Genomic DNA, 15,861 nt, shown 5'->3' on the forward strand with positions numbered 1-15,861 from the left:
CCAGTACAGGGATGGGAATTTCACTCTCTCCATTATTCTGAGCCTGTTTTCCTGAAACCTAATGACTAACAACTTATCCTATATCATTTCTCACTCAAAAATAATCCTAACACACCAGAACGTTCTTCATTTAAGCACATGATGTTTTTCAAATAAAGTATTTATTATAATATAAGGCTGATTGTCCTATAAGAACTTAGTGAGAACTTTAGTTTCAAAATGTGTGGTCTTAATGAGTCTAACAGGAGTCAACCCCCCCTAACCCAAACCCCCCACCCCCCACACACACAAACACACACAGATACTTGGATGATGTCTTCAGCCCAGAGGCATCCACCTGTCCTCATTTTGGATGCACTGATTGGTTCTCACAGAGCAGGTATACTTGCTCCATGCCACAAAACATTTCAGATTTCTTTCCTTATTGCCAAGTGTATGTACCTTAACTTACCTGTAACTTATTAGCACCTTACACATCAATCAGAGATGCTTCTTCCAGGGACACTGTGCGTCTTTGTAACACTGTTTTCACTGACACAGGTATTTATTATATGATCTGTGAATGATTTATCGTTCATTTTTATGTTTGAAGATCTTATGCTTAAGTTGACTATCATATGTTTCTTTGTTCCAAGGTAAAAGAAGCTTCTGCAGGTATTTACTATTAATTTATATGTATTTATTTTAGTAATAAGTTACAATATTAAGAATATTAGTATAACTATGTATCATAAATTGTATTTATAGAGATTGGAAGACAAAACATTTTAACTAAATATTTAAATAGAGCAAAAATAACAAATAGAAATTTTAGAAATGTATTTACCGTATTAATACACACTATTATATTTTAAATTGACTAAATAAAAGATACTAATTATAGTATTTTTTTTCCCTCTTCCAGGCTGTGACTCAACATCAATATCATCAATATCATCACCTAGTGCATCGACTCTCCTTGTAAAATGGAGCAGTTATCCAGGAGCGACAAGCTATGTTCTGGAAGCCAAGGCTGTGAATTCAACCAGCTTACCAACTGTTTCTACTGGATCTCTCTCTTCATCCACTTTGGATAAAGTGGTCCAAGGCTTAAAACCTGGACAAATTTATACAGTGACTTTAAAAGTGTTTGTGGTGAATTATGTGACGTGCATCATCTCTCAGACGGCACAGACAAGTAAGTTATCGACCCACAAATGTCTTGGCAAACTTTAAGACTTGTTTCATTTTGAATTCATGTTGTTTTTTACTTGCAGTTCCTGCCACCTCGCAAATAACATACGCGAAAGCAATATCGAGCACCTCGATCAGGTTTGAGTGGTCCGGTGCGCAAGGAGCCGATAGATACTTTTTGATAGTGAATGGAACTTTCCACAGTGAGACACATAACCTCACATTCACCACGCTAAATGGACAAGTAGACAACCTCCAGCGATCCACCGCATACAACTGTTACGTTTACTCCTCTAATGCTGCAGGACTCGGCGCCAAGAGTCTTACTAAAACCATCAGAACGTGTAAGTCTACTTGGTTCTTCCCAGGTTTCTGCTATTTTCAATACTGCAGCTTTGGTAGCCTGTCAATGAAATCTTACCATTCTATAACTGACAATTAAGTGACCATTCACATAACTGTCTTGTTCTACAGTGGTGCAGCCACCAGATGGAGTAAACGTGACGGAGTTAACCCAGAGTACGGCTCGCGTATCATGGTTAAGCGTCCCAGGGGTCCTGCTCTACCAGGTTTCAGTCATAGCCAATAATAAGCCGGGACTTGGCCCTGTTCTTAAGAACGTCACCGGTACCGCTGTGAATATCTCAAACCTGGAGCCGTGTTTAACATACACAATAGGGATTGCATCCATCAACATGTTCCTGGAACCAGGAGAGTCTGCCAACGTCACCTACACAACTTCCAGTGAGTCGCACCTAAATAAGGATGAAGCAGAACATTTCAGAGTGAAACCTTTGAATGAAACCATAAAGATAAAACCATAGATTTATGCATTGATATGCTTTGAATGCTTCTAGACTAGCTTAACCAAGCCTTTCTTAAAGGTACCCTAGAACTTTTTTAAAAAAGATGTAATATAAGTCTAAGGTGTCCCCTGAATGTGTCTGTGAAGTTTCAGCTCAAAATACCCCCTAGATTTTTTTTTTATTCATTTTTTTAACTGCCTATTTTGGGGCATAATTAGAAATGAGCCGATTCAGGGTGTGTGGCCCTATAATTCTCGTGCTCCACGCCCCAAGAGCTCGCGCTTGCCTTAAACAACATAAACAAAGTTCACACAGCTAATATAACCCTGAAAATGGATCTTTACAAAGTGTTCGTCATGCAGCATGTCTAATCGCGTAAGTACAGTGTTTATTTTGATGTTTACATTGATTCTGAATGAGTTTGATAGTGCTCCGTGGCTAACGGCTAATGCTACACTGTTGGAGAGATTTATAAAGAATGAAGTTGTGTTTATGAATTATACAGACTGCAAGTGTTTAAAAATGAAAATAGCGACGGCTCTTGTGTCCGTGAATGCAGTAAGAAACGATGGTAACTTTAACCACATTTAACAGTACATTAGCAACATGCTAACGAAACATTTAGAAAGACAATTTACAAATATCACTAAAAATATCATGATATCATGAATCATGTCAGTTATTATTGCTCCATCTGCCATTTTTTGCTATTGTCCTTGCTTGCTTACCTAGTCTGTTGATTCAGCTCTGCACAACCAGACGTTACTGGCTGCCCTTGTGTAATGCCTCAATCATGGGCTGGCATATGCAAATATTGGGGTTACGTAACAGTCGGTGTTATGTTGAGATTCGCCTGTTCTTCTGAGGTCTTTTAAACAAATGAGGTTTATATAAGGAGGAGGAAACAATGGAGTTTGAGACTCACTGTATGTCTTTTCCATGTACTGAACTCTTGTTATTTAACTATGCCGGGGTAAATTCAATTTTTGAATCTAGGGCACCTTTAAAGAAAAAGGCTATTTTCTAGACCAGAACCAAGACTTAACATAAAAGAGCCAGGAAATCAGTGCTGGTCTTTTCAGCGTCTGGATTTGCAGAACTCTAACATGTTACTTCTTGTTCTTCTCAGACATTCCAGCAGTTTCCTCCATCTCTGTGGAGTATAGCTGTGCTACTGCTAGGGCATCGGTTAGTTGGGTTGCAGTGTTTGGAGCCACGTCGTACCGTGCGGTCATAACAGATGGCCAAAGCCGGTCGCTTAACTGCACAACCAATGGCACAGCCTGCCAGATCCCGGAGCTGCATTGTGGAGAAATATACTCTGTTCGGATTACAGCCATTGCTAACTGTGAAAGCACCTCAGATGGCAACTACTTCTTTGAGACAGGTAAAGATGCCCTCTCTCAAAGGTCACTCTCACACCTGATCCAGTCCTCTGGGAGATGAGTAGGAAATCCTCTCACGGTGTAGGAAGTCTGAGGAGGAACACACCCAGGAATTACTGTCATGTAGATTAAATGAGCTCTTCAGTCTATTGAGGCTGAGATTTAATGGAAGGTCCTGTGGTATCAGGTGGCAGAATTGTTCTAGTTCCTGCATCAGTCTAAGCCCTTAAGTTAGTAAATCTACCTGCCTTCTTTAAGGTTGTCTTTCTCAGGTTGTATTTTTATCTGCTCTCAGGCCCTGTTCACACCTGGTGTTAAGATGCGTTTTGGTCGATCGGATCGCAAGTAGACGAGCAAGACATTCCCGTTTACACTTGGTGCTTTAATCTGTCTCTTTTGTCCACTTTCAACCACTTCTGTTCTGATTTCTTGGATGGGAGGGTCTATGGGCAGGTACATGTGTGTTTTTTTCCCAATCTTTCGATCTAATGGACAAAACAGGCTCCCTCATTTTACATATGAATGCACCCGGAGGTGACAGAAAAACATACGGAGAGCATCAGCCTTCTTTTCTGCTCTGATAGCCGCAAGACCAGAAATCAGGAATGGTGATTGGTACGTTTTTTGTCTTCAGACCAAACTTGGGTCTCCAGCTGACAAAGTTTAAAGGGTTAGTTCACCCAAAAAATGAAAATTCTATCATTAATTACTCACCCTCATGTCATTCCACATCCGTAAGACCTTCGTTCATTTCGGAACACAAATTAAGATATTTTTGATAAAATCTGTTGACTCAGTGAGGCCTCCATAGCCTCACTTTCAGATAATAAACACTTTCAGATGCCCAGAAAGACATATTTTAAGCAGTTCATGTGACTACAGTGGTTCAACCTTAATGTTATGAAGCAACTTTTTGTGCGGCAAAGAACTAAATCACGACTTTATTCAACAATATCTAGTGATGGCGATTTCAAAACACTGCTTCATGAAGCTTTGAAGCTTTACAAATCTTTTGTTTCGAATCAGTGGTTCAGAGCGCGTATCAAACTGCCAAAGTCACGCCCCCCAGTGGTAAACCATTGAAATTTCAAAACACTTATAATGTAACGAATCCTCCTTTAATGAAATCATGTGACTTTGGCAGTTTGATACGCGCTCTGAACCACTGATTCGAAACAAAAGATTCGTAATGCTTCGAAGCTTCATGAAGCAGTGTTTTGAAATCGCCAATCACTAGATATTGTTGAATAAAGACATTATTTAGTTTTTTTGCCAGACAAAAAGTATACTTGTTGCTTCATAACGTTAAGGTTGAACCACTGTAGTCACGTGGGCTGTTTTAAATACGTCTTTAGTAGCTTTCTGGGCATCTGAAATTGTTTATTATCTTGCTGGCAATGGAGGCTTCACTGAGCCACCGGATTTTATCAAAAATATCTTAATTTGTGTTCCGAAGATGAACGAAGGTCTTAAAGGTGTGAAACGACATGAGGGTGAGTAATTAATGACAGAATTTTCATTTTTGGATGAACTAACCCTTTAAATCTTGTCTGGCTAGCACGCATCTAATAATGTTACGAATAAGGGGAGTGGATGGAGAGTAGCTGGTCTTTTGTGGGTGTTCGAACACATTCGACCACATAAGAATCTACACTACGAAAACAATCCGGTGGAATGCGTTTTCGACTACCTCTGGAAGTCGTTGAAAGTGGACAAGCTCAAAACATTTTAGACCCCATTTACGATTATCGTCCACTTGAGATCGGATCAACCAAAACACATCTTAATACCAGGTGTAAACAGGGCCTCAGTCTTTCTCCTAAACATTCACTCAAAAATGAATATTCTTCATTTACTCACCTCGTTCTAAACCTGTATGACTTTCTTCTGCAGAACACAAAAGAAGATATTTTGAAATGTCGCAGTGTGTTTTGTCCATACAATGAAAATCAATGGGATCCAATGTCGTTTGTTTTAGACCCAACTGACTTTCATTATATGGACAAAAGTAGTGGAATTATTCTTTAAAATATCTTCTTCTGTGCTCCAAAGCAGAAAGAAAGTTGTACAGGTTTTGAATGACATGAGGGTGTGTAAATGATAATGATTTTTGGTTGGACTATCCCTTTAAACCAAAAAAAAATTGCATGTTTATCAGCGAATTAATTTCTCTCCCTCAACTCTCAAACAAACACACAGCACCCTGCCCACCCAAAGCACCAACTCTGTACCGTGAGTGTTCCAGCAATGTCATCTTGTTCTCATGGAATGCCACCAACAACACGCTTTATTACCACGCCATTGCTGTGGACTCGGACAGCCAGGTAATTGATTGCATCACTGTGGACACCTCCTGCTACTTCACCGACAGCGTCTGCGGTAAGGGCTACAGCTTCTACGTCAAATCCATCTACTCCGGAGGACTAGACTGTGACAGTGGATATACACAAGGAGAGGTGATCAGAACGGGTGAGTTTTTTTGCAAAAAGTATGTAAATATTTGCTTTTTTTTTTTCATGATACAACACTATTAAAGTGTGGGCCTACCATGTAATATGAATACTGTAATGAAAGTGCTATCGGTACTTCACAATAATTAGAATGAGAGAAATATAATTCTGAAGTTGTTTCTGTTTGTCTGTTTATTTTGGGATTTAAAAGACAATTAATATTCAGTTTTTATCATCAATACTATTGGATGGGAACAAAATTTGAACTGAACTGGATAATAGCACTAACTTTGCAACATTGACACTATTATTTATGGAAGCGTGTTTCTGTCACGGAATAAAACAATTTAAAAGATAATTGAGACTTTGTATCTCACAATTCTGACTTTTTTTTTTACGTGTAACGTAATTGCGAGATATAAACTCGCAATTGTAAAAATAAACATTTGAGTTTATATCTCGCAATTCTGACTTTTTTTTTTGCAATTGCGAGTTTATATCTTATAGTTATATCCTAGTTATAAAGTCCAATTCTGAGGAAAAAATACTTACTTTTTTTCTCAGAATTTCGAGTTTATTTCTCACAATTCAGAACAGACTTTATAGCATGCGATTGCGACTTTATATCACGCAATTCTGACTATAATTCTGACTTAAAGGGTTAGTTCACCCAAAAATGAAAATTCTGTTATTTACTACTTACCCTCATGCCGTTCCACACACGTAAGACCTTCGTTAATCTTTGGAACACAAATTAAGATATTTTAGTTGAAATCCGATAGCTCCGAGAGGCCTCCATAGGGAGCAATGGACACTTCCTCTCTCAAGATCCATAAAGGTAGCCTACTAAAAACATTTTTATATCGGTTCATGTGAGTACAGTGGTTCAATATTAATATTATAAAGTGACGAGAATATTTTTGGAGCGCCAAAATAACGTCTTATTTAGTGATGGTCGATTTCAAAACACTGCTTCATAAATGAATCAGTGTGTCGAATCATGATTCAGATCGCGTGTCAAACTGCCAACGGCTGAAATCACGTGACTTTGGCGCTCCGAACTGCAGATTCGTCACACTGATTCATCTGTGCTCCGATGCTTCCTGAAGCATTGTTTTGAAATCGGCCATTACTAAATAAGTCGTTATTTAGTTTTTTTTGGCGCTCCAAAAATATTCTCGTCGCTTTATAATATTAACCACTGTACTCACATGAACCGATTTAAATATGTCTTTAGTACCTTTATGGATCTTGAGAGAGGAAAGCTATCGGATTTCAACTAAAATATCTTAATTTGTGTTCTGAAGATTGGGTGTGGGGTGTGGAACGGCATGGGGGTAAGTAATAAATGACAGAATTTTCATTTTTGGATGAACTAACCCTTTAATAGCTCGTAATTACAAGTTTATATGACAATTCTGAGAAAAATGTCAGAATTGCAAGATGTAAACTCCCAATTGTGAGAAATAAAGTCGCAATTACCTTTTTATTCAGTGGCTGAAACAAGCTTCGATAGTTATTGGACTGAACTGAATCAACACTGAATTGACTTGAGCTGAATAATGACATTTATATCTTCCGTAGAGCTGCTTTCAGCTGAACTGAACTTGTTTCATAATTGATTAACTTTGCAACACTGACAGCTATTGAACTGAATTTGAAACACTGAATTGACTTGAGATGAAAAATGACACTATTGTCTTCTCAAGAGCTGCTTTATTGATTTTGTTTCATAATTGATGAATTTTACAGCACTTATTTTCCTGTTTATTAAAGTGAAGCTGCATTGAAATATCTATATTTTATAAAGTGCTATAAAAATAAATGTAACTTTGCTTGTTTTCAATATAATTTTTAATTTTGGCCTCCTCTGTCACCTTATGCCTATAGGCCCATGTTTGCCACAGAATGTCCGTACAACTACAAACTGTAATAGTACCAGCACTGCTGTAACTTCTTGGGACATGGCTGAAGGAGCCTACACCTACACTGTGGAAGCTCGTGGTAATAGTAAAGATTTCTACAACTGTTCGTCTCTAAACTCAAGCTGCACACTATCAAATCTGGAGTGCGGAGAGAGCCTTAGCATGTGGATTGTTGCCACTGATGGTGACTGTACTACTGATCCTGTGATGGGAGAGACGGCAGAGACAGGTGAGCATGTGTACATACACATTTTGGGTACTGTGAAATATTGCAATGTAAATAAAGTGGTATATATGTCCTTATAAAAAAGTACAGTGGCATGGTATCAAATGTTAATACTCTTTATCTTCCACCATAGTTCCCTGCATACCTCAGAATGTGTCCGCTGTGGAGAACTGCAGTTCAGACTCTGCCTCCCTCACATGGCTTCCTAGCAACGGTGCCGTTTTCTACATGGGAATAGCCACACATGAGGATGGCACAGTTCACACCTGCACTGCCATGGCGGCACAGTGCACATTTGAAAACCTGAGTTGCGGCCAGACGTATGATGCCTTTGTCATAGCAACAAACCTGCAATGCAACAGTTCTGAGAGTCAACATGTCACCCTACAGACAGGTACGTGCACAAATTACCAAAAACAGACAAATAAAAGGTACCTTATAATTAAAATGTAAAATAAATTATACAGTAAAATGAAAAAATATATAAATAAAAGCCAAATATGAAAAATAATTATTTATTTATCTGGTTTATTTATAAATTAATATGAAAATAATAAGAAAATAATAAATGGTCCAGATATGTACAATTAATACATTGAAATAAAAAATTAAAAGGTGTCAGATATTTAAAATGTAATAAATAAATAAATAAATAAATAAATACAAAAAAAGAGGATGAAGAAAAAGGGCCATATATCTAAAATGTAAAATAAAAAATAATAATAATGTAAAACAGAAAATAAACAGTGATGAATAAAGGATGCCAGACATAAAAAATGCAAAATAAAAAGGGTATGAATAAAAGTGATCAAATATTTATTATGTAAATTAAAAAAATAATGTAAAACAAACCAAAAATAATAAAAGGGGATGAATAAAAGTGCCCAGATATTAAAAATAAAATTTGTTTATTTATCTGGTTTATTTATAGATTAATGTAAAATCTAAAATAAAAAAAATAATAATTAAGGGCCCATGTATATTAAATACATAAAAAAATTAAAAGGGGTTGGATATTTAAAACATAAAATAATCCTAAATAAACTAAGAGGGTGAAGAAAAAAGGCCATATATTAAAAATGTAAAAAAAAAAAAAAAAAATGTAAAATAAAAAATAACAATAAAAGGGGGGTGAATTAAAGATGCCAGATATTTAAACTGCGAAATAAAAACGGGGCGAATAAAAGAGAACAGATATTTAATATGTAAAAAAAAAAAAAAAAAAAGTAAAATAAAAAAGGGATGATTAAAAGGGCCATTTATTTCAAATGTAAAATAACAAATAATGTAAAAAAGAAAATAAAAGGGGATGAATAAAAGATGCCAGATATTAAAAATGCAAAATAAAATGTATTATGTAAACTAACGCACCAAAAAAATAATAAAAAGGCAGGAATAAAAGGGCCCAGATATTAAAAATAAATGTATTTATTTATCTGGTTTATTTATAAATTAATGTAATATCTAAAACAAAAAATAATAATTGAGGGTCTATATACATACAATAAATACATTTAAAAAAATTAAAAGGGGTTGGATAATTAAAACATAAAATAAACCTAAATAAAATTAGAGGGTGAAGAAAAATGGCCATATATTTAAAATGTAAAAAAAGTAAATAAAATAAAATAAATAAAGTAAATAAAAATATTAAAGGGGATGAATTAAAGATGCCAGATATTTAAAATGCAAAATAAAAAGGGGGTGCATAAAAGAGAACAGGTATTTAAGGCCTGCTGAAGTGTCTTGGAATGCACAGCATTTTTCAATGTGCTGACATGATTTCAACTGAAACAGGAAGACAGTGTGATATATCGAACAGCCTCACCCCTTTTTTAAAATAGCCAATAGCATTTCGTTTATATCACAGCTCGGCCAGAGCCATTAAACTTGGTTAAACCTCATTTTCCTTTTAACATCTAACCGTTTATCCTACTAATCTCCTCTATATCACTTTAAAATACAGCATTCTGTCCAGAATTTAAATTGGTCTGATACTTTTCATGGTCTGAGCCAACTCGCGGATATGATCCGCTCTGTGCTCTTGTGTCCCTGGGCCAGAGCAAACAGTGCTCGTGCTGCGGCGGTTCACGTTATACTTACGCGAAAATGGACTTCATTCACGTCAATGGAAAGCATATTTACACTGTCTGAATCGTTCCCTATCCTAGTGCACTATGTGCCATTCACCATGTAGAAACCAGTAAATGTGTGAACAAATGACCAATTTCAGCTGCAGCTTCAGTGTCTGTTGATAGTGTAAGGAGGGGGCGGAACTTCAGATTCTAGAGAGCATTTGATTGGACAGAAGATTTGATGAGAAGCTAAAGTGCGATGTGATGTCATGAAAATCTGTGATCCATTTTTAGAAAAATGCTGCCCTTTTAAAGGTAAAACAAATGAATTTCTGGTGTACACAAAGTAAATCTCATACATTCTCCTTTGCAGCCCCATGTGCTCCAGTCAGCGTGATGGTAGAGACTACAGACTGTGCAGCGAATCGTGCGACAGTAAGCTGGCAGACCCTTCAGTCTGGGGGTCTGTACACAGCAGTACTGCAGGGTGAACATGGAGCCACGGTTAACTGCAGCACCAGCTTTAACAACTGCACAACAGCAAACCTGCTCTGCGGAGTGAACTATAACGTCACAGTCACAGTGAATGATGGTCACTGCAGGAGTCTGCCATCCACACCCATTCAGATACAGTCAGGTAACAGTCATGTGAGCATGCACACATTTTCAAACAGTGACAGATCTTTGAAGCTGACTATGCATCTCCTTTAGCTCCATGTGACCCTCAAAACGTCACAACCGTGCTCCAGTGTGACACCAATGCGGGTAACGTGACATGGGCTGCCAGCGCAGGAGCAAATCATGGGTACACGGCAATGGCAACAGACGGGCAGCAGCAACGCTTAGCTTCTTGTCACACTATGGGGACTTCCTGTCAGCTGACCAATCTGCCATGTGGGATGAGACTAAATGTGACTGTCCAAGCTGATGGAGCCTCCTGCAACAGCAGCTCTCAACCTAAAGCTGCAGTAGTAACAGGTGCCGGCTCATGTTAACTTTTGCTGATTTTAATTAGTTTTTAATTAAAAATAAAGGTTCCAAAAGGGGGTTTTCGCAGTGGTGCCATACAAATAACATTTTTGGTTCCCCAAAAACGTTCAGTGAACAGTTTCTAAAAGAACCATTTTTTCTTAGTGTGAAGAATATTTTAATAATCTAAACAACTTTTTTTTTCCACCATTTTTTTGGAATGGAATGTTCCATGGATGTTAAATGTTCTTAATTAATTGATGCCAATAAATAACCTTTATTAATAACAGTGTATTCAAATACATAAAAAAGTATGAATTTCAATGCATTAGATCACCTTTTCACCTTTTGTTAATCAAATTTTAGTCTTTTATATAACATTACCAAACTAACCAATGTTTGGTAACCACAAAGAAATACTTGACAATTATTGTTATTTCATGACATTCACTCATTTTGCCAATCACTTTTTGGAGCCACATGTATTTCAAACAAACAAACAAACAAACACCATTCAAAGGTTTGGGATGAGTGTGTTTTTAAAGAAATTAATACTTTTATTCAACAAGGACGCATTAAATTGATAAAAAGTCACAGTAAAAATATTTATAATGTTAGAAAAGATTTTAATTAAATTTTTAAATAAATCTATCCATCAAAGAATCCTGAAAAAATGTAGTAGTTTCTACAAAAAGATTAAGCAGCACAGCACCAATGTTTTCAACATTGATAATAAGAAATGTTTCTTGAGCAGCAAATCAGCATATTAGAATGATTTCTGAAGCATCATGTGACACTGAAGACCGGAGTAATGATGCTGAAAATTCACAGGAATAAATTACATATATTAAAGGTGGTACAGGGGATGTTTTCGTCGACTGAGTTTTTGAAATGAGCGCATGCGGAAGAACAATCCCCCTCCTTCACAGCTCATTTCAAGTGAATGCCTCCCAAAACTCGTGCACGAGTATCGGAATATGAGTGTTTACCACCGGCATTCACTGTGTTATTAAGCCGGGCACACATTTTACGACTAGCTAAAACATTCTGACTGTGCTCAACATACAGCGATAGTTTCCTGCTCCTGAAGCAGATTTATATACTTTCACATGGAATTTGAACACCGACTGTAATCGCAGACTAAACGCAACTGGCTCTGACTGGACGCGTTTGAGCGCGATCAGTCATAAGTATCAATTTACATTCATAATCGGCCTTACAATCATTAAGCCGCGCACACACTTAGTGGATTCATTATGTCGGACTCACCGCAGGTAACTCATAATCTGCAGTTGTTACTCCTGTCTCCCGACAAAAACATTGCATGCAGCGCCTGTAAAGTGTGGAAAGTTACTAGAGCGCGCAGCCGCGCGTCTCTCACAAGGAACGTCATGGCAGTGATTGACAAGCCAGAGGGCCAATCGTTTACGCGATGATCGCGTAAACGATTGGCTGATGTTTTTAAGGCCCTACCTCGTGCACAGATGATGTATATTAATATTATTCCTTTCAGTGCACCTAATAAATAGTCTTTTATCACTTAGTAAAGACAGTTTCAAGTAATATTGCAAAAATGTATAAAACAAAACATCCTCTTTACCACCTTTAAAATCAAAAACATGTATTTTAAATTGTAATAATATTTCACAATATTACAGTTTTGACTGTATTTTTCATCAAATAAATATATATAGCCTATTTTTTAATACAACTTCCTCCTCTCCTTTATCTAGCACCCTGCATTCCCACCCATGTCACTGCTGCTCTAAACTGTACCTCCAACATTGCTTCCATCACCTGGTACAGTGCACTTGGTGCCACTTGGTACTTGGTAAAGGCAGAAGGAAGCCAAGGGTATAAGACGTCCTGCAACAACACTGTCCCTCACTGTGATATCCCAAACCTGCAGTGTGGCCAGGAATATTCCATCACAGTCATGGCCGTAAACGGTGACTGCATGGGCCCGGCTAGCCAGCCTATCACTCTCATCTCAGGTACTTGAACTCATCTCATTAGTGACAGGTAGAGTTGGGAAACACAAACCATACTTTTCACCTGAGCCATTAAGAAACTCCCTAGCAACCTCCCAGAACACCCATATAGCAATATCCTAACAGTTTTTGTTTGACAAGCACCATTCTGCAGTCTGATGAGTAAAATGTTTTTTAATATGTTGCAGCACCATGTCCTAATACTGGCGTTCAAGCCAAACTGGATTGCAGCACCAACTCAGCACTCATATCTTGGACACCAGGCAATGGTACACTAAGTTTCAATGCAACACTGCAGTCTTTCCAGGACACCCAAAAGCACAGCTGTTTCACCACCGGCTCCTCATGCAACATCACATCACTGCCGTGTGGTCAGCACTACAATGTCAGTGTTACAGGATACGGCCAGAACTGTTCAACCTGTTCTAAACCCTTGGTCACTCTTGACACAGGTATAACATCAAATAATAATTCAAAGTGCAATTAGCTTAGACCCTAATTTAAACCCTTTCTTATGGCATAAAATAATCTATTGCTCTAAAATTTTGTGCATTACATCATTTGAATCTTTTCTTTCCAGCTCCATGTGTTCCTACTCAAGTCAATGTGTCATTATCCTGTGGGTCTGACACTGCGTCTGTTTCCTGGGCAGCATCTAGTGGACTTGTTTCGTACTATATAGTAACAGCAGAAGGTGATAATGGAATTACGCTAACCTGCAACTCCAGCAGCACTTCCTGTAACATCAGCAGCCTGGCATGTGGTCAGGCATACAACGTGTCAGTCACAGCTATGAGCGCTGACTGCACGGGGCAACGTAGCGAAGTCCGTCGTGTCAATACTGGTAAGTATTTCCTCTACAGTATAACCTTATAATCATTTTAACTAGTGGAGAATTTTGCATACTACAAGTTTGTCTAGCGTTTACATGCAGAACTTTTAAACTATAGTACACAATTGTCTGCAGTACTTGAAATTTGAGAGGTTTCTTAAAAGGATTACACATTAAAAGGAACACATTTTTTTTTAAACTTGCAATGGATGCGCAACATTCAAGTAAACAGTAGTAAGTAAACAAAATACAAACTTCACATTTAATCTCTCCAGCATACTTTCCTGCTACCTAGCAAAAATGTAATTGTTCCCTGAACATTCCTACAGTGTTTTGGTTTCCAAAAAAAAAAAACTGAAAGGAAACCATGTACTAACATTAAGGGAATGTTAGGGGAATGTGTTTTCTATGGAAGCTTGTTTCTGCCACTGAATAAAAATCTCTAATTGCGAATTTTTATATCACAATTTTGACTTTTTTCTCGCAATTGTGTTTACATCTCACAATTCTGACTTTTCTTCTCATAATTGCGTGATAAAAACTTGCAATTGAGAGTTATAAAGACAGAATTGTGAATAATAGTCAGATTTGTGAGAAACTTTACTTTTCTTTCCATTTTTTCCTCGGAATTGGACTTTATAACTCACAGTTACAAGTTTATATCTCACAATTCTGAGAAAAGAAATCAGAATTGTGAGATATAAACTCACAATTGTGAGTTATAATATTAGAATTGTGAGTTATAGTTAGAACTGAGATAGACTTTTCCTTTTTTTCCCCTCAGAATTGGACTTTATAACTCGCAATTACGAGTTTATATCCCGCAATTCTGACTATATAACATGCAATTGCGACTTTATATCTCGCAATTCTGACTTTATAACTCACAATTGTGAGAAAAAAAAGTTTTATTCCATGGCAGAAACAAGCTTCCACTGTTTTCTGACATCAACTGTATGTGGATTAACGTAAATGTGTTTCTCATTCATTTTTATAATAAACACTGAGGTAATTGATATCATATCACAGTTTCTATTAAGAAAACTTGACATTTGTTTCCGAAAAATTCCTTTAAACATGCTAAAGTAATACTTTGTATAACTTTGTCTCCCAGCACCCTGTGCTCCTCAGTCTGTGGTCAGTCAGCTCGTAGACTGCCAAACAGGAGATGTTCAAGTTAGCTGGCAGTCGAGCAAAGGGGCGCAGATCTACTATGCTCAAGCAAAATCTACTAGCAAGATTCTGGTGTGCAACTCCACCTCCACCTCCACATCCTGCCTGCTCCCTGCAACTGGCTGTGGGCAGACATACAATATCACTGTGGCTGCTGAGGGCAACGGCTGTAGCACCAACAGTGTGACCAGTCAGGTTATGACAGGTGCAGTAGCATTTTGACAAAGTTAATGGCTACCATTCTAAATAATGAATCTCACCAGTTCAATATCTATATATTTAAAGCCAACATGAAATCAAAATCAACTCTACTTACTTTATAATACATGGTCCTGATCTTACTGTGCACAATTCTTTAATGCATGTTAGAAAAAGTCTATATTTCATCACAATGAAATAACTAGCTCCGCCTCTGAAATAACTTTTCTTTTTGGATGATATCACCTAGGCCATGTGTTATTGCTAAATACTGTTTTAAGCCACTGTTGTAGGTATCGAAAACATAATTATTTGACATTAATTTGATCCTGGTTAAAATTTATATAAAAAAGTTTATGAACAAAATGGCAAATAACAATAGATTCAAAGTGACACCAGTGGGATTCATGAGATGCTTGTCCTTTTTATTTAATTAAATATTAATTTTAATATTAATACTTGAAATAAATATTAAAGCATTTAAGGAGATTTGTAGTAATAAAATTTCTTGCAAAGCAAAATATTTGAACTATTTGCAAATATATCTTTATTTTAAAATATGCACTTAATCGTATACCTGTTATGATGAACACGGCTCCATTAATTTAGTCACATTTAGTTACAATTCACATGAATAAATACTATATTTTCAATTTAA

The 15,861-nt window shown here is 37.0% G+C and overlaps 1 protein-coding gene across 1 annotated transcript in view; it reads left to right on the forward strand.

Annotated features, from left to right (window-relative positions):
* The first annotated feature begins 313 nt into the window (after positions 1–313).
* fndc7rs1 (fibronectin type III domain containing 7, related sequence 1) overlaps positions 314–15,861 on the forward strand; it is a 45,773-nt gene continuing 30,225 nt past the window's right edge. Inside the window, exons 1-15 of the mRNA XM_048163755.1 lie at positions 314–540; positions 636–654; positions 905–1,177; positions 1,257–1,517; positions 1,648–1,917; positions 3,109–3,366; positions 5,564–5,833; positions 7,705–7,968; positions 8,099–8,359; positions 10,414–10,677; positions 10,752–11,018; positions 12,743–13,003; positions 13,189–13,452; positions 13,581–13,844; positions 14,947–15,210. Of these exons, the coding sequence (XP_048019712.1) occupies positions 487–540; positions 636–654; positions 905–1,177; positions 1,257–1,517; positions 1,648–1,917; positions 3,109–3,366; positions 5,564–5,833; positions 7,705–7,968; positions 8,099–8,359; positions 10,414–10,677; positions 10,752–11,018; positions 12,743–13,003; positions 13,189–13,452; positions 13,581–13,844; positions 14,947–15,210 (3,514 nt within the window). The 5' untranslated portion in view covers positions 314–486. The remainder of the gene's footprint in view (positions 541–635; positions 655–904; positions 1,178–1,256; positions 1,518–1,647; positions 1,918–3,108; positions 3,367–5,563; positions 5,834–7,704; positions 7,969–8,098; positions 8,360–10,413; positions 10,678–10,751; positions 11,019–12,742; positions 13,004–13,188; positions 13,453–13,580; positions 13,845–14,946; positions 15,211–15,861) is intronic.

Source organism: Megalobrama amblycephala, linkage group LG17, assembly GCF_018812025.1.
Source record: "Megalobrama amblycephala isolate DHTTF-2021 linkage group LG17, ASM1881202v1, whole genome shotgun sequence".
Taxonomy (NCBI): Eukaryota; Metazoa; Chordata; class Actinopteri; order Cypriniformes; family Xenocyprididae; genus Megalobrama; species Megalobrama amblycephala.